Source organism: Peromyscus maniculatus, chromosome 8 (assembly GCF_049852395.1).
Source record: "Peromyscus maniculatus bairdii isolate BWxNUB_F1_BW_parent chromosome 8, HU_Pman_BW_mat_3.1, whole genome shotgun sequence".
In the NCBI taxonomy this organism is placed as follows: Eukaryota; Metazoa; Chordata; class Mammalia; order Rodentia; family Cricetidae; genus Peromyscus; species Peromyscus maniculatus.
The window spans coordinates 85911221-85935269 of NC_134859.1; the positions used below are offsets into that span (position 1 = coordinate 85911221).

The 24049-nt window shown below is 57.1% G+C and overlaps 1 protein-coding gene across 6 annotated transcripts in view; it reads left to right on the plus strand.

Moving 5' to 3' along the window:
- The window catches only part of Rara (retinoic acid receptor alpha), a 46573-nt gene that overhangs the window by 13904 nt on the left and 8620 nt on the right, over nucleotides 1-24049 (plus strand). For 3 of the 6 annotated variants that reach the window (XM_016006986.3, XM_076543335.1, XM_006971815.4), the window contains one exon: nucleotides 8202-8762. In XM_016006986.3, coding sequence (XP_015862472.1) covers nucleotides 8585-8762 — 178 coding nt within the window. In that variant the 5' untranslated portion in view covers nucleotides 8202-8584. Of the gene's footprint in view, nucleotides 1-325; nucleotides 349-8201; nucleotides 8763-17381; nucleotides 17715-18252; nucleotides 18929-24049 lie in introns of those variants that run through there. The other 3 variants (XM_042282762.2, XM_006971816.4, XM_076543336.1) reach the window with 3 other exon arrangements.

Consider the following 24049-nt stretch of genomic DNA (forward strand, 5'->3'; position numbering starts at 1 on the left):
GACCTGCTCGCTGTGTGCCAGTGAGTACACACCTAGTGGGTGGCCCCTCCCCGGCGCCCCCCCCCCCGGGACATCTGTCCCCTGGGCTCTCCTGCAGGCCCCCAGCCCTGCTGTCCCTTGCCCCACAGCGAAACCTTCAGCCCAGGAATCGAGACTTGAGAAGGGGAAGCTGTGGCGTGGAGTTCTCTGATCTCCAGTCACGGCAGGAAGTGGAGAGGAGGGGGGGGGTTGGTGTAACCTTGAGTGGCAGATGGAGGAGGGCACTGTGAGCCCCGCTTGAACTGACCGTGCACAGAGTGGTGGGGAGGGGCCACCCTTCCAGCGGCCCCCTCTTCTCTCCAGCTCCAGGTAGGGGAATGTTGGGGGACGACAGCTGATTCCCCCAAGGGCTGCAAACTCTCCTGTCAGCACCCCCTAACAGTGGGGGGGGGGGGAAGAAAAGGTCTTCCTGTCACGTGCTCACCACTTCCTGTCCCACTGTGGTTCCCGGGATGTTTGTTGTTGGTTGCCATGGTGACGGCCGCCGTAGGCACTACCCCTGGTTTTTGTGGGGAGGGACCTGCCCCTCCCCTCGAGGCCCACCATTGGGAGGGGGGTGCTTGGGAGGCCTGGCGAGGGGGCCCCTTGAAGCTGAGCCTGTGTGTGTGGTCTCTGACGACTCAGGTCCCTTAGGGCCCTCAGACTTCTGTCTGTGGGAAGGAGTCACAGCCACCTACTCAGACTGTGTTGGGAAGACTGACTTGTGGCCGTGACTGTGAGAGACTGATTTGGTGACGGCGTCCCCCATCCGTCTGAGTCCTGCTGCCTTTTCAGACTTGCTTCAGAGACCCTACCACCTTCCTCTCTCCCTCCCTGGAGAGTTTGTGGCTTCTCGGGATCCAAGCTGCCATAGACGGGACTGTGGGCCACCAGGTCCCTGAAGTTTTAGGGGTGGGGAGACATGCAGCCAGCTGGTTCTCCTGCACACAGCCGCACCAGCTTCCCTTGGCCTCAGCGAGCTCTGTTCTCCAAGGGAAGGCCCAAGAGCCCAGTGACCAGATTTCCCCACCTAACGCGGGCCTCTCTGCTTGGCTAGGCATGGAGAAGGGAAGCGTTCCCCCCCCCATTCTTGCTGGCCGAAGGGGCTCCCTGTGGAGTAGGAAGTTCCTGGGGGGTCCTAGGGTGTGGGGCTGTGGGGCAGGGCCCAGTCTGACTCAGACCTGGTCTGGGGTCAGAGCCAAAAGGATATCCTGAGCTAGGAGGGGGTGTTCCTGGCTTCCCTGCAGCTTGGGTCCCCGGGGAGGGATGATGGGAGGGGACTGGTAGCATCCAGTTCTATTGGCAGTGTGCCCTAGGACTCAGAATGCAGCAGCCTGGGCTTGGGGCTGAGCAGAGGCGATGAGTGGGGAGTGATGTAGCTCACCTCTCCTGGCTGCTGCCCTGTGTGCGTCTCTGACCCCCCCCCCCACGCACACACGTACACACACACACACCTTCCCCTAATTATGAGTGGATTGTGCTTCCTGCATGGTGGAGGTGGTGAGGGGTGCAGTTGCCAAGGTGAGGGTGGGGAAAACCCCATGCCAGGCTGGGTATGCACACCGGTGGTTTCCAGGCTGGGGGGTCCCCTTTGTGCCCGTTTGGTCCCCCATATTCGGAGTTGCTGTATGTACTGTCCACATACTCCTGTGGTCTGGCTGTGGCCAAGGCAGGCTCATTTCTTCCTCTTCCTGTTTTCTTCCTTCCCCATGGGTTGGCCCCCTCTTCCTGTAGGCCTGGGCTGCCCCCTGCCCTTTCACCTACTCTGCTTCCATGGAAGACCCAGTCACAGCCCTGGTTCTGGATGGGCCCCTCAGCCACCCTGTGCATGGGAAGTCCTGAATATGTCCCTCAGGAACTCGGGTGGGGCATGGTAAAGTCCATACTCCTTTCTCTTGGGACCCAGCTTGTCCTGGCCTCATATTTTCTGATTGAGCTTCATATTTGCTAGTCATTCGCACAGCTGATATGTGGCTTCTGGGAGCTGGGACAGAATTTTGGTTTTGTGGAGTATAAATAGGAGACGTATGAGAACCATGCTTGTGGGACGAGGCGCGGTGTCTTAATGTGGGCACTGTTGACATCCAGCAGCAAAATTCTGTCCCGTGTCCCCCCCACCCCGAGAAAGGGTTTCTCTGTGTAGCCCTGGCTGGCTTGGAACTCACTCTTATATACCAGGCTGGCCTCGAACTCACAGAGATCCACCTGCCTCTGCCTCCTGAGTGCTGGGATTAAAGGCCTGTGCCACCACCACCCGGCTAAGATCCTGTATTCTTACCTCGCCGCTGCCGACCCCCTAGAGAGGACATGCTCAGAGCCTGCCTTCCCACTCTGGGGCAGGTTGGCCAGCCAGGCCTTGCTGTAGAGACACATGCTGGCAGTGTGTAGGGTTGGCAGGGAAGACTGTGCCCTCCGCCTGGGCCTGGTTCTGCCTTTGGTAGCCTTGCCCTCAGTGAGGCGGCGGAGTGAGAGCTATGACTGGGGGGACTCTTGGAGAAGAGAGGGTAGTGTTCATAACTGCTTCCCAGCCTGGTCTGCAGATGAAGCTCTCTCTGTAGGGGAGGGGAGAGGTTGTGGCTTCGTGTGGTGTGTACAAGCACTTTTCCTGGAAAGCCTTAAATAGTTCTAGCCCACTGTTCTAGCTTGAAATCGGTCCTGTCCTGCCCTGCCCCTGCCTGGCCAGCTCAGCCAACTCCAGTCAGTGTAGGGGCTCCAGAGGACTGTGTGTGTGTGTGTGTGTGTGTGTGTGTGTGTGTGTGTGTGTGTGTGTCCCCGTCTCGCCAGGGCTGGAGGCCCTCCCACCCAAGTTGCGTTTGAACTCTGCGTCTCATTTGCATATGATTCATTAACTGTCTCGAATGCTTAGGAAACCCCCATCTCCCCTTGTTTTAAGCTCCCCAGTCTTTGCCCCTTCAGAGGGAACTGCTTGGGGCTGGGCATGTAACTCGGTTGGTAAAGTGCTTGCCTGGCATGCAGGAAGCCCTGAGTTCTGTCCCCGGGCACCCACCTTGTAAACCTGTCAGGGTGGTACATGTCTACCGCACCAGGATTCTGGAAGTGGAGGCTGGAGAATCAGAAACTGAGGGTCGTCAGCTAGTTTGAGGCCAGCTCGGGCGGCAGACCCTGTCTCAGAGAATACGAATGAAACGGAACTGCTTGACTTCTGTCCCTGGGGAACCCTCTTTTTGAAGGAGCACAGAGTGGAGGGGATGAATGAAAAAGGGAGGCCTGGGAGGCGGCTCTGCTAGGTTTGGGGGCCTCTAAGTTCTCTCTCCCCAGGACACGGGAGGAAATGGTCTATTTCTCTTCCCTCCCCAAATCCAAAGATTTCCCTTTTTTGGTTTGTGAAATACAAGAAGGGAATTTGGGAAAGCGTTGTGGTCAGGCCTCTGCCCACACCCCAGATATCCCTCTCCCCACAACCCTCCCCTCCGTCTGGGAGGAAGCAGATCTAGAAAAATGGGTACTGTTCCCTGCTAGCCCTGTCCACAGAGGCTGGCCCTGGTTGGGGCGAGGCAGAGAGCCCAGGGACCCCAGGGACCCCAGGGACCCCAGGTGAGGGTGAGAGATGCGGGGAGGGAGACATAAGTGCCTTCCCTGCACCAGGCAGTGCTAGGTGCCTTCCAGGAGCTCGTTTATCAAGGGAGACAGTTCCCAGGCAAGTAAACATGCTTAGAGAGGTTAAGCCACTTGCCTAAGGTCACCCAGAGTGGCAGAGCTGAGATTGGACGCTTTGGGGTTTTCTCTTCCATCTTCATGGCTGCCGCGGCTCTCACCTTTTTTTTTTTTTTTTTTTTTTTTTCCATAAAGTGGCTCTGGAGTGATGTGCATGGAGTGTGTGTGTGGGGGGTGTGTGGGGGTGTCTGAAGGTGCCAGCTGATCACGATACCTTTTAGGGATTAAAGAGCCCAGTAAGAAGGGGCGCATGGCTGGCGGCCCTCTTGCCTCTCACCCCTTTTTCTGCTGGGCGCAGTGGATTGGAGGTACAGGCCTGTGGTTTTTCTCTCGCTGGCAGAGGGCAGGGGTGAGGTGTGGGTGGCTTGTTTTCACTCTCTGGTGCTGGTTTAAATCCTCTGGCCTGGGTACGAGGGGCCAGGGTGCAGGCACCTCTGTGAGGATCATGGCTCCCGAAGGACCTTGGAAGCTCCGCCTCCCCATCTCTGCCCCTGCCTACCCCTGTCCCCCGGGTAGCCTGGCCCTTGGCCCATTTCTGTGACCTTTGTCCCCACCCTCATCGGAGAGGCCCTCCCTCTTCCCTCAGGGAGCTGAACAACTTTGAAGTGTGTAGGCCCAGCTGGGTTAGGCTAGTGGAGGGCTCTTCCACCTTCCAGACTTTCCCCCAGAGGTGTGTGTTTGGGTAACACACACCTCTTCCGGGAAGAGACCTGAGGCATTCGTTCTAAGGTAGATACCGTTGGTATTCTGTGTGGGCAAAGCTGGATTCTAGAATGTGAAAGACTGGGCCTCGAAAAGTCTGAGCCAGGTGTCACCCCCCTACCCCCAAAGTAAGGTCAGGATGCCTGGGGTTTGTAGTGAGCAGCTTTCTGGGTTCAGCTGTGGCTCTGGTGGCCTCTCTTTGATCAGCTGCCTCCTAGGCCTCACCTGTAGGGAGGTAAGCCTCTGTGTAGACATGAGTCCACCTGAGGGTTGGGGAATCCTGGTACATGTCGATTGATGTTGGGGGCCACAGTTTCGGGGTCGGCCCACAGGGAGGATCTTGGAGCATCTCCTAGCATGAGAAGCAGGTCCACGGATAAGCCAGGCTGTGTGAAGCCTGGGAACAGAACGTGCACCTTGGAGACTGCAAGGCCACAGTTGTGTGTCTTCTGCGAGTGTATCCAGGAGCCCATGTACACAAGCCCTGAACTGTACTCACAGTGGCTGGGGCCAGATGTGGAGAGATGCCATGCCCTTGACCACCCAGATGTTCTCTGTAGGCTTGCATGTGTGAGTTTCTGCAAGCGTGTGGGCTATCTGTATGAGGGTCCGAGTGTAGACACTTGTTGATGACGTCAACCAGCCCTCCTCCTCCTTCTCCTCCTTAGCCTGGCTCTCTCAGCCCATGTTCCTGTTGCATGGGATCCCACAGGAGACGGGGAACAGAGTAGGTAGAGCCCCCCTGGTTTTTTCTCTGTCATCAGTCATCAGTCCATGAAGGGAAGGAGACACGTCAATCAGGAGTGAGGCCCAGTGGTTGGTGTGATGAGTTATGGTAGAGATCATGGTCGTGAGCACAGTGCAGATTTCACTCCGCTGGCAGCTGTTGCTTCTGTGGCCACTTCCTGTCCCCCTTTCTGCCTTCCTCAGAAGATGCAGGCTGGGGCAGTCTCAGAGGACACAGTGCTGCTCTTCCACAGTGGCCTTGGCAAGAATCCCCCCCCCCCCCTCATTCTCCTGGTCCCCAGCCAAATGCTGCTTATATATGCATCCTCCAGTCTCCAGGTTTAAGCCTGGGGCTTGGAGCTTGGAACCTGGTATGTCCTAAGTTTGGGGAGTAGGGGTGGAGGGGGAATGTTGGAAAGAGACAGTTCTTCTCCCCCCCACCTCCCCGAGACAGGGTTTCTCTTGTGTAACAGCCCTGGCTGTCCTGGAACTCACTCTGTAGACCAGGCTGGCCTTGAACTCACAGAGATCCACTTCCCTCTGCCTCCTGAGTGCCGGGATTAAATGCGTGTGCCACCATGCCTGGAGGAAAGGGACAATTCTTATTTTAGCTCTCTGTAGCTCTATTTTTTTTTTTCCTTTTAAAGAGCTTTACTGATATATTAACTCACTTACCACAAAAATGTACCCATTAAAGTATACAGTTTAAGCCCAGCATGGGTGGTGTAGACCTATAATCTCAGCCCTCTGGAAGGGGAGACAGAAAGATTGCAAGTTCAGTGCCAGCCTGAGAGGTTTAGTGAGCGAGGGCCAGAAAGACAGAGAGCGTACAGTCGCATGGTCTTCACAGGTTTATAGAGTCGTGCGGCCACCACCACCACTGACTTTAAGACATTTTCACCACCCCCAAAAGTTCCCATACCCATTAGCAGTCACTTCTCATTTCCCTCAAATTCACACCCCAGTTCCTGCTAACCACAAATCTATGCATACAGAGCTGCTTCTCCTGGACGTTCTTAGAAGTCGAGTCACACAACGATGCTCTTTGGCAACTGTATTGTCCTCCAGGTTGGGCCATGTTTGTGTGTCTGTCAGTTCTTCGTTCTCTCTCTCTCTTTTTTTTTTTTTTGCACAGAACTCCTCTGGTGTGTTCGGGGATCCACCATTTTAGACCTTTGGGTCGGTTTCATGGCTCACTTTTGACCTGTGACCCTGCTCTGAACACGGACACACAAACCTTTTTGTGCGTGCGTGTGTGCATGACTTCATTGTCTTGTTTCTCGGGTAGATACCTAGGAGCGGACTTGCTAAGTGTGCTAGTGCCGCGTGTAAGATTTTGAGGAACTGCTCAGCTGTTCTGCAGAGCGGTTGCAGTGTTCGATACTTCCACCAGCCGTGTGCGGATTCATTTCTGCATATTCTCAACCAGTACTTCTTATCTGACTTGTATGTGTGCACAAGTACATGTGTGTATATGTGGGGGCCAGAGGCCAGTGTTGGGTGCCCCCCCCCCTTCTGGATTTTTAAGACAGGGTTTCTCTGAGTAACAGCCTTGGCAGTCCTGGAACTTGCTCTGTACACCAGGCTGGCCTTGAACTCACAGAGATCCACCTGCCTCTGCCTCCCGAGTCCTGGGATTAAAGGCGTTCGCCATCATGCCTGCCTGGGTGTCTTTTCTCAATAGCTCCCCATCTTAGTTTTTGAGAAAGGGTCTTGGAGCGAACCTGGACCGCGCTGCTTCAGTTAGGCTGGCAAACGTCAGGGGTCCCCGGCTCTGCCCCTCCAGCGCTGAGACAGACTGCAGGTGTGTGACGCCGTGCCTGGCTGTTCACAGGGTTGCTTGGTATCCTCATCAGGTCCTGATGCTTGCATAGCAAGCCATTTGCCAACAGATCCACATCCCTAGGCCATGTTGCCTGGTCACAGCCATCCTAGTGTGTTAGACATTTAGGAGTCTTCTTGGGAGCAGCACCTGACCGGGAGACCAAAGGAAGTAAGAGCTGGTTTTGATTGACTGTGATTATTTTTGTGTCTCTTCTCTCATATGTATATGTATGATATATACATACATGTTTATTTTCAACACATGTCCCCCTACATGTGTATAATCTACACTCAAACGGATTTGAAGAATCCTTAGCTCTGTTTCTCCGTTTTCCCTTCCGCTTTGCCGCTGCCTATCTGGCCGCGTCCCGGGACCCGTACGTCACGGCTGTGTGTCTGCCCCAAGGTGTTACCTGTGTGTGCCCTCTGGCCTCAGCTGTTCAGCGAGGGTGCGGATCTGTGTGCACTCTGCTGAGAGGGGCATCCGGTCCTGCGTGTCCTGTCCACTTCCCACCTCATCCATCCCCTGTGTCTCGCTCTTGCAGATGCAAGTATGATGAAGTCTGAACTCAGTCTCTCTGGCTGCCAGCTGGGGGCAGGGACTTCCATCCTGGGCAAGCCTTGCCTTCCTGACTTAGAGCTCCCCAGGGCCAGCTGGGCTTCCCAGGGCCACCTGGACTGTTCGGTATTGGAGATGTTGCCTAGGAGACCTGGAGATCCATTTCCCTGAGTGTCTATGGAATTGGGCCTCCTCCTCAAAGGAGGGATGTACTGATCTGGGGTGCTGGGTCTTGGGTTTAGGGGGGAAGTGGTGTGAGAGCCCCCCCCCCACTTAGGAGTCATTTTTCTGAGAAGTGCCAACACTTTGGGGAAGCGGCTTCTCCCCCTCCCTGCCAGCACACGTTCTCTGTATCTTGACCTCAGGTAACCCACACTGGGGGAAGGAGGGCCAGCTGCCTGCCTCAGCTGCACTGATCTTTGGGGTGGCACTAAGTGGACCCTTTCTCGAACATTCTGGGTGAGAGGCCCTCCCATACTCTGGGCCCTGTCCCTATAATTCCCAGTCTGCTATCCTGACACCCCCAACAGTGTCTGGGCCCTGGTCCTAGGCTGGCCCTGCCAGCCGGGCATGGTGCCAGGTGTCTGCTCAGCTGGGTGCCACAGGAAAAATCTCTGGCTGCCCAGGTTGGGGAGCACCGTGGGGAATCCCGTGCGCCTGCTCGGTGCCCACTTACCTGTCTTTCCTCTTTCTGCAGCGCCACAGGACATGCCACCCCCCAGCTGCCTAGCTGGGGCCCTTCTGGGAGTGGCATCCTTTTTGACACCCTGAAGACCAGCTCTGGACCTTCCTACGAAAGTGTCTTCTTCTCACAGAACTGCTTAAACCACAGGATATCGACTCGACTCTTGGGCCATTCCCCCAGTCCACCTGGCCCCTGGCTGGGGAGGGGGCTCCTGAAGGCTGAAATTAACTCGCTAACTTTGGACTGCAGCTCCAGGGACAGAAGGGGGTGGGGGTGGGCTGACCACCCAAACCCCCTCCGGGGCCAGGCCCCATGCCCGGAGGAGGAGAGACCGCATGAAGCCCATCCCAGCTGCCTGCCAGACTGTCTGCCTGCCGTGACTGGGACCGCTTGGTATGGCCAGCAATAGCAGTTCCTGCCCGACACCTGGGGGCGGGCACCTCAATGGGTACCCGGTGCCCCCCTACGCCTTCTTCTTCCCCCCCATGTTGGGTGGACTCTCCCCTCCAAGCGCCCTCACCAGTCTCCAGCACCAGCTTCCAGTTAGTGGATACAGCACACCATCCCCAGCCAGTAAGTCTAGGAGGGGAGGCGTGGGGGGGCGGGGAGCGTGGAGGGGGGGCAAGGCCTCAGGATGTGGCTTCCTGGACACATCTGTTCTGCTGGAGCCGCAGTGAGTGACAGAGGTCTTGTCTAGACTTAGGGGGGCCATTGTGTGCATGTGGCAGGGAGCTTGAAGATGGCCCCACCGCTGCTAGCCAATCAGTGGTGGTCTGATGTCGGGGGTGGTGGAGGAGAGATGAGACCATCTTGTTCTTTCCTATGTCGTTGTCCCTCTTTGTCCCCTGTGTTCCTGGTGCTGCGCTGTTGAGGGCCTTATAAATAGCTCTGAGGAGGGAGGCATGGATGCGGAGGGGCCGGTGGATAAACAAACCTCTCAGCCTTCCGTGGTGGAAAAGGCGCTCTCCACAGTGAGAGTGAACCCCACCTTCACCCCACCCCCTTCCAGTGCTCTGAGGAAAGGGCTTCCAGAGACAGCCCAGGGCTGCTCAGCACAGCTGGAACCCTTGCCCTCCCCCTGCCAACTCCCCCGCCCCCAGAAGGACAGGGAGGGACTCTGTGGGGGCTTTCTGCCTGGACTCTGGCCCTGGACACATGCACAGGCTTGGCAGGGGCCGTGTTTTCTGTCTCTACCCTCGGCCACCAGGGTCACCAGTTGGCTGGGCGGGGGTCTCAGTACCCTTCCCTAGCTGGCCAAGCCAGGTAGTGGGAGGTGGCAGTGTCTGTGGCCAGCTGGCAGAGTCCAGGCTTGGGGCCTGCCAGGCCGCTTACAGTAACTCTGGCCCCCAGGGCCCAGCTGGGCTCCAGGCCAGGGCCTAGGAGGAGGGAGCTGGGCCTGGCCTGGGGCAGGAGGGGGTAGAAAGCAGGAGAGCAGGCCATGGCTGGCTGGCTGGCTGGCCGGCTGGCTGGTCAGCTGCTGACCTGGGAAACGTGTCCCACCTCTCCTGGTTGGCAGGGACTAAGCACCCTGCCTGGCACCACTGCCCTGTGTGCCCGGCTGGGGCTGGGTCAGTGCCCCCTTCTTGGTGTGGGGGCAGCACTCTCTCCTCAGAGCCAGGGAGTCTCTTTGTCCCTGGGGCAGGCTCTGGCTGGGCGCCTCACTGCCCACAACTGGCCGTCTGCCCACAGCCACCGCTGCTTCCTGGATCGCTGCCTCTGGCTTTGTCGCAGCGGCCCCCCCCCCCCCGTTCCCCGCCCCCCCCCAAGCCCCACCAGCCTTCAGGAGCAGATAGTCTATGACCATGTTCCTTTAAGTCTCCAGTCCCTTATGCTGTGGGGCTAGGAAGCAGACAGGTGCTGCCTCAGTTTCCCCCTGCTGGCTGCCCCTCAGGCCTTCACATTTCCCCCTTTTCTTCTTTCCACCTTACACAGGGGAGGCTGAGAACCGCGTTCTGTTCTGGTGGCTCTCGTCTGTGCTGATGGGGCGAACAGGGTTGCTGGGCATTTGGGCATTGTGTAAAAATACTACCTGCAGTCTGGTGCGGGCCGGGGCGGGCGTGGGGGACTCGGGGACACGCCTTTAATCTCAGCACTCTGGAGGCAGAAGCAGGTGCCTCTCTGAATTCAAGGCCAGCCTGGTCTACAGAGCAAGTTCCAGGCTAGCTAGGATTACACAGATAAACCCTGTTTCGAAAAAACAAACAAAACAAAACAAAGCTCCCTGCATTTGAAGGGAGCAAGAGTTCCTCTTGTCACCCATCCTAGGAGCTGGGAGAATTATACTTTCTCCCAGGAAAGGGTTCCTGCAAGCTGGCCCCTGTGAAGTACTTGTCCATCTCCATGTGATGGTAATGAGGGGCTGGACAGACAGACTCACTGGAGGGGGGCTGCAAGGGGATTTGGGATCTGAGCCCTGTGGAGAGACAAAGTAAACTCACTGCCCTCCCCCTGAGTGTTGCAGGCTCCTTCCTCTTTCTTAGAGGTGGGTGGGGAGAGCCCCCACCCTGGTAACCTACTCCCAGGGTGGGGTGCCCGTATTTCGGGCAAATGGCAGCCTCCTTTGGCTTTCTCCACCCAGGTTAGGCAATACCCTCTTCCTGCCCCCCTCCTCCGTGAGCTTGTGGGTTTCCCACCCCTCCTCCTCTCGTAGTAAACAACAACATCTCTTCCTCCCTACTACGCCCCAGCCTCCAGCACCTTCTAGGACCAGGGACCCGAGGCCTGGCCTTGGGTCTGAGACAGCCAGGCCTTCCCACCCCCTTCTGCAGAGCTCTGGGTGCCTGGAAACAGCTACGACTTTTCCACCTTAAGCCTCTCCTTGGGACTAGGACAGGGGTCAGGCAGTTCCTGGGAAGCAGGTGGGAAGCCGTGGCTTTTCTTCCATGTCTGCGTGGAGCCAGCCACGTGCTGACACACCCTGGTCACCTCCCAGGCTCCCTGCCCCAGTCCCGCAGCATCACAGAGTGTCCCGATGGCCTCCCCTTCCCGGTCCTCCTGCTAGGTTGCACCTTAGGTATCTTGCGTGAACTCTGCAGAGAGCAGGTGACCCGTGGGAGGACGAAGGCCTCTTCAGGTCACTCTGGCGAGGCTAGTCTCCTAGGGAACCAGGGTGGAGGCCCCAGAGATAGCACCGGACTCCTTTCCCTGTGGTGCTTTGGCTCTTTGGTGTGTTTACTGTGGAGGCTTAGGCTTGTGTGTGCAGTGTGAGGAGGGTCAGGGTTGTGGTTTTGGGGGGCAGGGGGGTCAAGGCTGAATATGTTGAAAAGGGGGATTAATGGCTTGTGTGTATGGGATGAGAGGATTCTAGAATTCAGTGTGTTTGAAGAGCATCAAATCCAGAGCTGGGAGGGGAATGTCAGTCTGTATGCTGGGACTGTGTCTGGGGGTGGCTGGGGGCATGATTTTAGGGCAGAGGTGTCCTGGTTTAAGGGCCTAAGGGGGGTGTGTGTGACCTTCTTTCTGCTTGTGTTTGGGAAAAGAGGAACACTATCTCGAACATTCTTGTGTTTCCCGGCCTGAGGACACACGGTGGACCTTGTCTTTTTACGCACCCTTGGAACTCCTTGGGCTTCGAGGTTAAAAGCTTGGACATCGTATCACTTCTAGGGTGATCTCTCGGCATGTTTCCTCCTCTGTAACACAGGGGCCTTACCAGATCCCTAAGAGGGCCAAGTTAGGCTCGGCACATCCAGGGAGTGCATATACACTTGGTGTGTGCCCGGCATGTGACCTGGTAGAGTGGGAGGCTGCTGAGCACCTACTGTGGGTCAGGACTCTATCTGTGCCTTCAAAACTTTCATCTGCCAGGCGGTGGTGGCGGCGGCGGTGGAGGTGGTGGTGCACGCCTTTAGTCCCAGCACTCGGGAGGCAGAGCCAGGTGGCTCTCCGTGAGTTTGAGGCCAGCCTGGTCTACAGAGCAAAATCCAGGACAGGCACCAAAACTACACAGAGAAACCTTGTCTTGAAAAAACCAAACCAAAACAAACCTGCACCTGGACTGTTCCTGGAGAGGCACCTTGCACTCGCAGACAGAGGAAGGTAGAAGCTGATGAGTGATCACTGTGTGGTAGAACTATCCTGGGAGCTATAAAGCGGGTCTGTTTCCCACCATCCAGACAGGCAGGTTTAGAAGGAGACTGTAGGGGACACTCTGGGGCTTGGGAAGAGTATAGGGACCTCCGTGTTGTTGAATCTTGTCCTGGTTGCTGGAGACCCTGCCTCTGACTTCTCCCAGTAGGGGGCGCAGGGAAGGACCCCCCCCCCCACACACACACACACACACACTCCTGCCTCCTTCTGTGTTTTGGATTTGAGGACTGGAGAGAAAGATAAGAGGCCCAGGGAAAAAAATCTCCATCCTGCCCTGGAAGCTGTGGATACAATCTGTTCACACCCCCACTCACCCCTCTCTGCCCTCTCGCAGCCCAGCGAGAGCATGAGCAGCCGCCGCCTCCCATCCCCAGACAGACTCTGGGAACACAGTGTAAAAGCCGTAGTTCTGATTCATATTTTGTTGCAGTTTGGGGGGAGGGGGGAGGGCGGCAGGGAAGTTAGAAGCAATCAATAGAAGAGTTGGGACAGGAACCTGACAGAGTGGCTACAGATTTTCCTTCCACATGTTGGCTGGGTACTTATCGAGATGTGGGGATGTGGTCTCCTCCTCCTCCTCCCTGTCTTCCCAGAGCCCAGGCCTAGGAAGGAGGGGGTGCGCTTTTCTCCCCATCCCGTGCTCTGCTGTTGCTCTTCCCAGGACAATAAGGAGGACAGCCTCGGGGACCTCGGGGACCTCGGGGACCTCGGAGACGGGCGCTACCTCGCTGTGCCTTTCTTGGGGTCCAAAATGCAGTCAGCCCAAACACCTTCATCCGGGGTTTTCATTGAAAATGGAGCACCTCACTGTTTATCTCCCAGGAGGGATAAATGGACAGGCTCTCTCAGGGTAGGATGCCAGCATGGATTTGGGGAGGGGATACAGGGGAGGAAGCCCGTCTTCCTCTTAGGCCAGTCAGGGCCTGTGGCCAGCCTCTTGCCATGGGGTGTGTGCCATGGGCCTGTGCCAGTGAGGTTCAGGGCTGCCTTTGGATGTGTGTGTGTGTGTGTGTGTGTGTGTGTGTGTGTGTGTGTGTGTGTGTGTGTGTGTTGGGGGCGGGGCAATAGGATCAGATCCCAAGACAGGAAATGGGAACCTTCTCCAAATGATGTTAGGACAGTGCCTTCTTCCTTCGGATAGACTGGGGGTCCCTTAGCCCTGGGAGCATTAGCAATCCAGGTTCTCCCCTGCACAGCTGGACCCCAAGTTGCTGAAAACGGCAGCAGCCTGAAGGCTCATACCGCTCCCCTACTTGTTCATGGACAAAAGTCTTTCTGATCAGTTCTTCCTGTGCAGCCTTGGGCAGGCCACTCAACCTTTCTCTGAGTCTTTTTGCCCTTCCGATCTGCCTCTGGCAGACTGCTTGCTGTGAGGCCACAGTGACCTGCTTGCCGGGCATGGCCTCCAGTAGCTAGCTTCAAGTACCTTGAAGAGCGGTGAGGACAGGGGAGGGCGGAGCTGGGCATTGTCTCAGGGATGGCTGCCCTGTATTAGGACCTGATGTCTAGTCTGGCACTCGGCCTCATGTTCTCCTGTCTGTTGTCCCTTCCGGATGGGGGTGGGCAGAGGAGGGAGCCCTGCTTGGCACAGGCTGGGGGTGGAGGTGGTGGTAGTGAGGATCCAGCCCACACCTGCTAAGGGCTTGAGCAGCACAAAGCCCTGAGGGAGCTGGGGATGGGAGATGAGACTGAGCAGCAATGAGGCCACAGCCCGCAGGCAGCCGCCACCCAGTGTCCCAGCCCCTGCTGCAAGCCAGAGCCTCCCTCCCTCCCTCACTGCCCCAGGACACTGCGTTCCTCCTTGACCTGCATCTCGACCTCATGGCTGCCAGAGCAGACGCCTCACCCCAGCTTTTCTGTCTAGCTTCGGAAATCCTGTTCATCCTTCAAGGGAGGTTATTTTGTTTTTTTTTAAAGCTAGGGATCTTAACATGGCCTCTTCCCAGAATTCATCTCAGATGTCCCCTTTCTCATGGCATTCTTCTCCTTCCTTTGAATGTCTCGTTCTGTGGCTCGTTCTCTCTGTCTCGTCTCTCTACCATGAAGTTACTTCCCCCTGGTTTCTATATTGGGTACCAGTTATCTGGAAGATGTTTGCTTGATCATGAGGGACAGTGTCAGGTCCCCTTAGCACCTTGCAGCTGTGAGCACAGAGTCTGCCACATCACTGGTGCCAGGAGCTACATTAGTGAGCAGAAAGATATGGAGAGCGTCCATGCCAGCACCTCACTGGACCCCACCTTCAAGTGGACCCCAGCACTCATGTGCAAGCCCCTGCCCTCTCAGGTGTCTCACAGCCTTCTGCCCTGGGGCAGTGGCCTTTCTGTCTTCTTAGGAACCTTGTTATCGCAGGTCCACATCACAGCTAGGTATGGTGGAGGGTGGGTCTGTAATCCCGGCAATAAAAGGCTGAAACAGGAGATTGGAGTGGAGTTAAAGGCCAGCCTCCATTACATAGGGAGGCCTTGCATCCCCCATCAGGACCCCAAAAACTGTACACTGGATATTACCTACTCCCCCTCCAGCTCCCCCACATTGCTTCTACTTTTCACATTTCTTGTGAGGGCCAGGGAGGCGACTCCTGGGTTAAGGCACTGACCACCAAGCTTTACAGTCAGAGTTTGATCCTGGGGACCCACATGGTGAAAGAAAACCAGTTCCTAAAATCTCTCTCTCTCTCTCTCTCTCTCTCTCTCTCTCTCTCTCTCTCTCTCTCTCTCTAAAAAGATACAACTTTATTTTATGTGTATGGGTATTTTGTATTCATACATGTCTGCCTACCATGTGTGTGCCTGGCACCCTCAGAGGACAGAGGAGGATTTTAGGTTTTAGATCACCCAGAACTGGAATTAGGAATCGTTGTAAGCCATCATGTGGATGCTGGGAATCGAACCATGGCCCTCTGGAAGAACAGCCACTAATTTTAACTGCTGAGCTATCTTTCCAGTGTCCTTCCCCCCGCCCCCCCCCCCGACACACACCTCTTTTTGGGTCACACTGTATATCCCTGGCTGGCCCGGAATTCACAGAAATCCATTATCCTCTGCCTCCTAAGTGCTGGGATTGAAGATGTGCACTGCCATACCCTTGGACGTTGTCCTCTGACATCCAGACACATGCTGTGGAATGCATATACACACCCAATAAATGAGAGCTTATTTGAAAGTACCTCGTGAGTCCATCATCCTCTGTTACCACGGCTACTTAGGCCCACCTTGTCTGCTGTTTGGATTACCGTGATGTCCTTTTTAATCTCTTTTGGTTTTTCAGGACAGGATTTTCTGTGTAGTCCTGGCTGTCCTGGAACTTGTTCTGTAGACCAGGCTGGCCTTGAATTCAGAGACCCAGCTGCCTCTCTCTCCAGAGTGCTGGGATTAAAGGCGTGCGCCATCATAGCTGACCTCTGACTGGACGTTCTTGTCCTCTTGCAACTCATTCTTCATAACCCAAAGGTCTTTTTACACTGCAGCGGGGGCTTGCCTCTCCTCTACTTAGAGCCTTTCTGTGGCTTCAGGTCTGCAAGCCCGTCTGGTCTGGGCTGGCCTGAGCCTACTCTGCGGCCTGGTTCTGTGTACCCCCTCCTCTGGGATTTTGTTATCCACCCTTGCTGGTCTTTTTGCACAGCCATCACCTCTCATTGTTGCTTTTCTTTACCTGACTCTGAACTTTCTTTAGGTCTCTGCCTTGAGTTCTTCCCTGACCTTTGAACTTAAGAGCACACTATGTTTGTTGTCATGATATCACTTACTGCCTTGCAGTGTGTGTGTACAGAAACGTATTTGTGAGGATGTAATTATTTGCCTGTTTTCTGTCTCTTCATAAAGTCTTTTAAGGGCCTGCTCACCAGGACAGCCATATAGAAGGCACTCAGGAAGTACACTTTACCTTGAGTTGGCCTGGTTTGGTGGGCACACATGAGCTTTGGTGGCAGAGTTCCCTCTATTCATTTATAAAGCCTCTCCTCAGGGCTGGAGAGATGGCTCAGCAGTTAAGAGAACTGGCTGCTTTACCTGAGGTCCTGAGTTCAATTCCCAGCAACCACATGGTGCCTCACAACCATCTGTAATGAGATCTGATGCCCTCTTCTGGCCTGCAAGGACACATGCAGGCAGAACACTGTATACATAATAAATAAGTCTTTAAAAAGGAAAAAAGAAAAGGCCTCCCCTCTTCCCAGAACAGGACTAGGGATTGAACCTAGGGTTTGGGGCATGCCAGACAACATCCTGCCACTGAGCTACATCTCCAGTGTATTTCTGACAGGTCTCGTGTATCTAAGGCTGGCCTCAAACTTGCTGAAAGTAGCCAAAGATAACCCTAGAACTTCTTTTTGGTTTTTGAGACAGGGTCTCACTGTATAGCTCTGGCTGTCCTGGAACTCCTTCTGCAGTCCAGGACTTGGACTCAGAGATCCCCCTGCCTCTGCCTCCCAAGTGCTGGGATTACGGTTAGGTGGTTAGAGGTTAGGGTTACGGCAACCCTAGAACCTCTGATTCTCTCGCCTCCACCTGCCCAGCGTTGGGATGATAGCATGTATGCGGTGCTGTTCTATCCACATGGCTACTCCTCCAGCCCGCCCCCCCCCCCCCCCGCCCCCAAGCTCTTTCATTTTTTAACTCTTTAAAAATTGGAGACACCTTTTCTCTGTGTTGTTTCACAAGATGTTGATTCACTCTGTATGTAACCCAGGCTGGCCTTGACTTTGTGACCCCCCCCCCCTATCTCGGGCTGTATCTGGGATAATAGGCTTGTACCTCCGGACCTGTCTGTATAGGTTCTTGGAGTTGATGTAGGAAGTAAGTGGCACCATACTTGAAGAACCTGACTTTGAGCAGGGGATAGCTCATTTGTTAAAGAGCTTGATGTACAAGCGTGAGGACCTTTGGACATCCACGAATGGACAAGACCTGGCTTCGAGGTTAACCTGTGTATTCTTATCCCTCGCAGGATAATAGGATACCCTAGTCTTTGCGTATCCCTTCTTTCTAGGGACCTGCCTAACCTAGGCGGTTTCTTCCACGGAAGAAACATCCTAGGGAGGAAGTGGTCAGCTGGAAAGCACCAGTCAGTGTCTCCTTTTATCTGTCCTGGGCTGGCCCATCCCAGTTCCCGGGCTGGGAGACACCCTGGGCGGAGCTTTGCTCGCCGGAAGCACGCAGAGTGTGGGAGGAGAGCTCCCCGCTTGTGTTTGTGCTAACAGCTCAGTTCTGCAGCGTCGGATTCCGGCGGGCGAGCTGGCAGCCGGAGTCTCACATGATGTCACAGACAGTGACACAAGCTGGGTGTCTCATTCCGACACAGCGCCCGAGCTGCACAATGTCATACCCAGGACACCCAGCACGCCACATTGGTGGCTCTAACGCTGGGCCACCTGCACCTGGGCTCTGTGCCCACTGCCCGCGTGTTCGGAGTCTGGGGCCGGACCGGGCCGAGAAGGTGGCCGGTGGGCGAGCCTCGAGGGCGGGATGGCGAGCGGGTGATGTCACGGGCAGCGGTGGGTGGGTCACTAGGAGGTGAGGCGCCGCCAGGCGAGTTCAGCTAGAGTTCAGCCGCATTGCATTAGGCAAATGAAGCCGGGGCTGGGTGGGGGGTGTGTTTTTAGGGGGAGGACACCGGGACCACCCCCACCTCCCCGCTGCAACATCGATGGCCGGGGATTGACCAGAAGTACTAGGGAGGCTGGGAGCCGGAACTGGGATGGGGAGGATCCCCTCCAGTCTTCGGTCATGCCTCCTGGTGCACACCGCTCTCCATACGCAGCCTGGCTCCGTGCTCGGCTCATTTCCCGCCTCTGCTCCCACTCCGAGGCTCCCTCGCTCGCGGTCCACATGCCGCCTTCTGGCCCTCGCTTGCCTGCATCTCGTTCTCTGCAGCCCGACCCGCAGGGAAAGGGTTAAGCCAGGGGCGGCGCCTGGCCAGGGCGGGGCGGAGGCGAGGGGCTGGGATCCCAGAGAAGGGGCGCGCGGGCTTGGGGTGGGGGGCGGCGCGCACACCGGAGACCCAGCAAGCGGCCCGCCGCCGGGCCGGCGGAGGCGGGGCCGCACGGGGTTCCCCCACCCGTACCCGGAATCGAAGCCGCGGAGAAGCCCGGGAGCTCTGGCCGGCAGAAGGAAGTGCTCGGTGACCCCCGTCTCCGCCCCGATCCCGCCCCAGGCCAGCAGACTTGGGGAACCGCTGGACTCTGCCTGGGACACCGGAGCCTCCAGTTCTCGGGCCGCCGGGCGTTCCACTTCGAGCGAGCGCCGAGGGACCTCCTCCGACCCGCGCAACTTCCCGCTTTTCACCTGGGACCGGCCGAGCGACCTGCGGACTCAGGCGCGGGCAGTGCTGGGCAGGGCGCCCCACCGCGGGGCCGCCCGTTGGGGCGAGGGGACTTGTCCCTTTGCCCCCCGGCCGCTCCGCGGGGATGGCGCCTCCGGCGGAGTGACGGGAGCCGCGTGCAGGACTTCCCCTCCGGGACCTCCGGCCTTCGTGGGGCAAGATGTACGAGAGTGTGGAAGTCGGGGGGCTCGCCCCCGCCCCTAACCCCTTCCTAGTGGTGGACTTTTATAACCAGAACCGGGCCTGTTTGCTCCCAGAGAAGGGGCTCCCTGCTCCGGGTCCCTACTCCACTCCGCTCCAGACTCCGCTTTGGAATGGCTCAAACCACTGTACGTACCGGTCTCCACTACTGTGCTACCGTAGGAGCTGGGGTGCGGGTGGCGGCGGGGGCCTCTCTACCCCTCACTTTCTCTCCGTCTGTCTCGCTGTAACTCGGTTGTCCTAGCTGGACAGTTGGCCCTCCACCCAGTGACCCTGGCGCGCCACCATGGTTAGGGCTCAGTAACTTGGAGCGTTCCTTCTCCCGGAGACATGAAATCCCAGCCTCTGGCCCCCCATTTCCATCTTCTTGGTTAAGGATCCCATAGCTCCACAGCCTGCTGGAGGGTGGGGTAAAGGTCCTGGCTGTGGGCTTGTCTGTTCCGAAGAGGAGGGGCCACCTCCCCAGACCCCACCCCTGTCAAAGCCCACGGAGACCTGTCGTCCCTCGCCCCTGCCCTTGACTCCCTGTAGCGGGTGGTAGGGGACGGTCTATGGTGTTGATAGTGGGGTGTGTCTGAAGGGGACTTCAGCAGACGGTTGCTGGCCTGGGCACCCCTTACACTTTGAGAGGCAACTAGTCCATCTTAGGGGCAGGTCCGGCCCCGGCCACCTGGCTGGCGGGGCGCACTTAAAAGCTGGGGACCGGGGAAGAAGCTGGTGTGAAGGATTCTCTTAATTTTCATCCCGCTTGTTCCTAGGGGATATTTGGTTTTTAAGGACCAAGAGGAGGGGTCCTCTGGCGTTGAGAACGCATCTCCACCCCTCATGGGTCCTTTTGTTACCCTGTCTAGGGGAATAGGGCCCGGCTTTGTGCTGTTAAGAGGGACAGCTGAGGTGAACCTTGATGTCCTGGCAGCTGAGCACCCTCTCTGGTTCAGTTGGGTTCAGGCTCGGGTGCTGTTCACACCCAGGACCTGTGCGCATGCCCCAGGGTGCACACCTGGGCGTGTTTATGCCCAGCTGTGAGGTGGTGTGCCTTAGATGGTAGGGATGTCGTTAGATGGCTCAGGTTTCGTCTCCCACTCTGCCATGGGAACAGCTCTTCCCAGGAGGCTCCTCCACCTTCCCGTACCCGCTGCCACCCTTCTGCAGGCCAGGGAGCAATGGAAGATGGGGTCGCTTCAGGCCTACCACAGGTTTTCTCAACCCGTGGGTCATGACCCCTTGGGGGGGGGTCCAGCGGCCCTTTCACAGGGGTCTCATACCAGATATCATTTATGTTACGATTCAGAACAGTGGCAAAGGAAATAATGTTATGGTTGGGGGTCACCACCACGTGAGGAACTGTATGAACGGGTTGTGAATTAGGAAGGCTGAGAACCACCGGCCTTAGCGTTTTGGGGAAGGCTGGAGTAGAAAAGGATTTGCCCACCCACAGCAATGACAGCCCTTGCAGAGACACCTCTTCTTTGGGCCTTTCCTATTGTCCTGCCCCCTGACCTCTGCCTCGAAGGCAGAATCAGCTGTTAGGTTTTAGGCTAGGAGGGGTGGGTAACCCTTGGCTTTGGGGAAAAAAAAAATGGCGAAAAGTAGCATCAGGACCCTTCCCATTATCCCAGCCCTGTAAGAAGGAGCCGCCATTGGGGGGAATAATTGGGCTGAACCCCAGGCTCCCCTTTCCATTGCACTGGGGGAAGGTAGGGGCCTCAGCTCCTGGGGTCTCCTCCTCCAGCCCTCTAAGGACAGCTGAGCTCTTCTTGGGAAGGAGGCTAGTAGAGACAGCCCACTGGGGATCCTCCTTGTCCCCTCCGTTCTCCAGCCACTGGACATGGGGAAGTGGAGACCCGTGTGCACACAGAGCCTGCCTGCTCTGGGATAACGGTGGGGCCTGAGTAGAGCTGTGTTTGTGTTCACCAGCCTTCCCTCTTCACGGAGGCTGTTGAGTTGCTCTGCCGTCCTGGGTAAGGACCTGGAGTCGGGGTGACCACTGGGCCTCCGCTTGTGGAGCCTTTTGGTGTATGGAGACCGGTGCCCGGAGTCACCTCCAGATAGATGTCTTGGAGAATACCACCACCCCCTGGCCTGCGCCCACCGAGGGAAGAGAGCAGGTGGGCTGTGGGTGGAGACCTGCTGGGTACGGCAAGGCCTTGAGGACTTGGCTTTCCTCCCACGGCCCCCATTTCAGTACACTAGAGGACAAGGGGTGCACAGGATGTGGCTCCCCATCTGTCCCCCACCAGTTTCTGCAGCTCACGCCTCCACCCGCTTCCAGACGTCCAAGAATGTGAAGCACGTGGATGCCCGTAGTGGGGGGGGGGATGGGAGAGATGCTTATCATCGACCGACCGACCGCTCAAGTTGGGGCCTTGCATTGAGCTTTCGGGCCCTGCTGCACCCAGGGCCACCCTCGCCCTCTCCCCTTGAGGAGAAAAGGCAGTACAGAGCGGCTCCACGCCCCCTCCCCGTCTCTCCCTCGGGGCTGGGGGAGGGGGGTGCTGCTGCAGAGAGGGCGCCAGCTGGATTGGGAGGGGAGCCGCTGGCCAGGGGCCCAGCTGATTTCCTGCTGATCTCCTTCAGGAAACTGGCCCCTTGCGCGAGCCTGCGAACGGCTCTGGGGCGTGGGGACCCGCGCCGTGTGCGCCCGCCCAGGAGGGGAGCTGGGGAGGGGCACCCTGGCAGCGGTGGCGGCGGCGGCGGGAGAGGACGCCCGCCCGGCTTCCTGGGCCGTTGCCAGCCCTTGGCTGCTCGCTGGAACTTTGAGCTGAGGTCTGGTCCTTCTCCAGCCCCAGCCTTTCTGCAGGAAGTGGAGAGATTTGTGGGCTGGGGCCTCAAGGGAGGGTGGCTGGTGGGGTGGGGCCAGGCCAAGGTAGTAGTGCCCATCCCCACCCCCACACACACCTGCTCACGCTGCACTGTAGCTGTGTCCTAACTCAGCAGAGACCGAGAAGACCCACCCTCACCGCTTGATCTTGACACTGGCCTCCCTAGGCTGCTGGCTGGAGGCCTGGGGAGGGGGGAGATTTGGGCCTTGGGATTTGAATTAAAAACGCAGAGCTGGAAACCCCAGAGTTGAGTTACTTGGGTGACAGGTGAGGGCGGGGTGCAGGCAGCCTCTGAGGTCACCCACCAGCCAGCTGCTGGGGGTGGTTTGAAAAGAGGCCTCACCCAGCCCCCACCCCTCCTAGGGTCACGTCCAGCATCTTGCCAAACACAAATTTAAAAAGCTCAGCTCTTTAATCTCCATAAACAACTTTCTGGACTTTGCCTTAACTCTAGATTTCTCTGAGCCTTTGCCTCTCTGGTCTGTCCTTGGCCTTTTGCTCTTCACCCTGGTTCGTTCTCTCTCTCTCTCTCTCTCTCTCTCTCTCTCTCTCTCTCTCTCTCTTTCTCTCTCCCCTGTGCCTGCCTGCCTCCCTCCTCTCGGCCCTGAACCCCAGATCTTCTTCAGGCCTCCTTTCCCTCCAGTTTGGCTCAGTTTGGAGGTTGGGACTGGGGGGTGGGGGGAGGTGGGCAGGTCCAGGGCAAAGGGTGGGTTAGGAAGAGGGAAGGGGAGGTCAATGCCTTCTTCCTGTGCTTGTTGGAATGCTGACCAGGACTGGAGGCCAGCCCCCCGCTTGTCCTTGACGCCCCCCTAAGTCTGGATTGTCTATTGTTACTGCTTTTACGTCTTGGAAAAAGTTAGCGCGACAAAGGGTTCCTTTGTGGCTCGCCCCTTTGCCTCCTGGCCTCACCCAGGCCCCCCAACCCCGCCCCCCAGCAGCTGTTCTCAGGCCTCCCTGCCCGTTTGATTTGCTTGTCAGGCCTCCCGAGAAGGAAGTGGGGTGAAGAGCCAGGGCAGGGCAGTTCTGTGTAGGTATGAGGAGCGGATTGCTGCAGGTCGGTCTACACCTCACCGGGGTGTGGGCATCGATGAGTCCTTTTCCTGCAGGATGGTCTCTGGTTAGGGAAGGGGACATGGGTTACAGAAATGCTGGTTGGTCAGGCTGCTGTCCAGGCCCAAGTAGGAGCCAGGAAAAGCCCTGCCAAGACCATTGGCGTAGTTCCTGGTAAGTTTGTAGGTAACAAGGGAGGGTGGCAGTATGCAGCCAGGCTCCAGTGTCCCCAAATGTCCTACCTCTCTGCCTGGGCTTTGCAGCCACAGGAGCCAGTGATAACATGACATAGCACAGGCTGTTAAATGCTTGGGCACAGGAACCGTGGACACCTCCGTGCACTTACTGGGACACAGATGGAGTTGTTAGGTGGGACGCTCGAGTAGCCGGGGAAGCAGATTCTTATCCATCCTTGACTCCGTAGAAATGGATGTGACAGAGGAGGATGCTGGAGGGCCTTCTGGGAATCTGGGATAGTCTCTGTTCGCGTTACCTGTCCTGCCGTATCGCCAGTGGCCTAGGCTCTGGGCACAGCTCTCACCCAAGTAGCCATGTTCTGTCTGGGCTGGTGGGCACGGAGCCAGGCACAGAGCTTTTGCTCGGGTGGACTGTCTCTGCCGGCTAGGTCACCCCTCCTGGCTGCCCTCTTGGAGCTGAATAACAGCGGGGGGGGGGGGGGGTAGTAACCCGGACGTAGTATTTAGGCCAGACAGACAGAGCATTGATAGGAACAGACCCTTTTTTGTCACACTGTCTCCCCACAGACACGGGGCATCCAAAGTGATAGGCTTCCAGGGGCCATGGGGACTCTTCTCACTGTCTCCAGGAGGTTCCCCCTGTCTCTCGGGGAGTACTCTCCTGCTTTGCCCCAGCATCTGAGTCTTCCTGTGTGCAGCCTGGGACCCCACCTTAGCCAGGGGATTGTTTGGGTGGGGGAGGGGCTCTAGCTGCCGTTGGAGGGAGGGAGAGCGGAAGCAGAAGGGGCCAGGGAGTGGCCAGCTTTGAATATCCTGTTGACCTCTGTTTCCTCTGCTTTCAGTCTGTCCTTCCCTCCCTCTTCACTAAGCTTTAACTCCTTCTGAACTTGGGGGAGCCCTGGCTAGGGTGCTGTTTGTATTAGGGCCTTGAAATCAACCTCATTCCCTCACCCTCCAATTATAGCTGTGTGCACATATGTGTGTGCACGTGCATGCATGTGTGCGTGCGTGCATGTGTGTGCATGTGCGAAATCTGGAATTGAAGGTGCGTCCTGGGGACATAGGAGCCATGGGGTCTGGATATTTAACTGTCAGTTCCTTCCGCTGTCTGGCTGGCAAGGACCAAATTTGCAGAGACCATCAGGCTTTGACTCTTGCCCTTGGTGGCGAGGTTGGGATT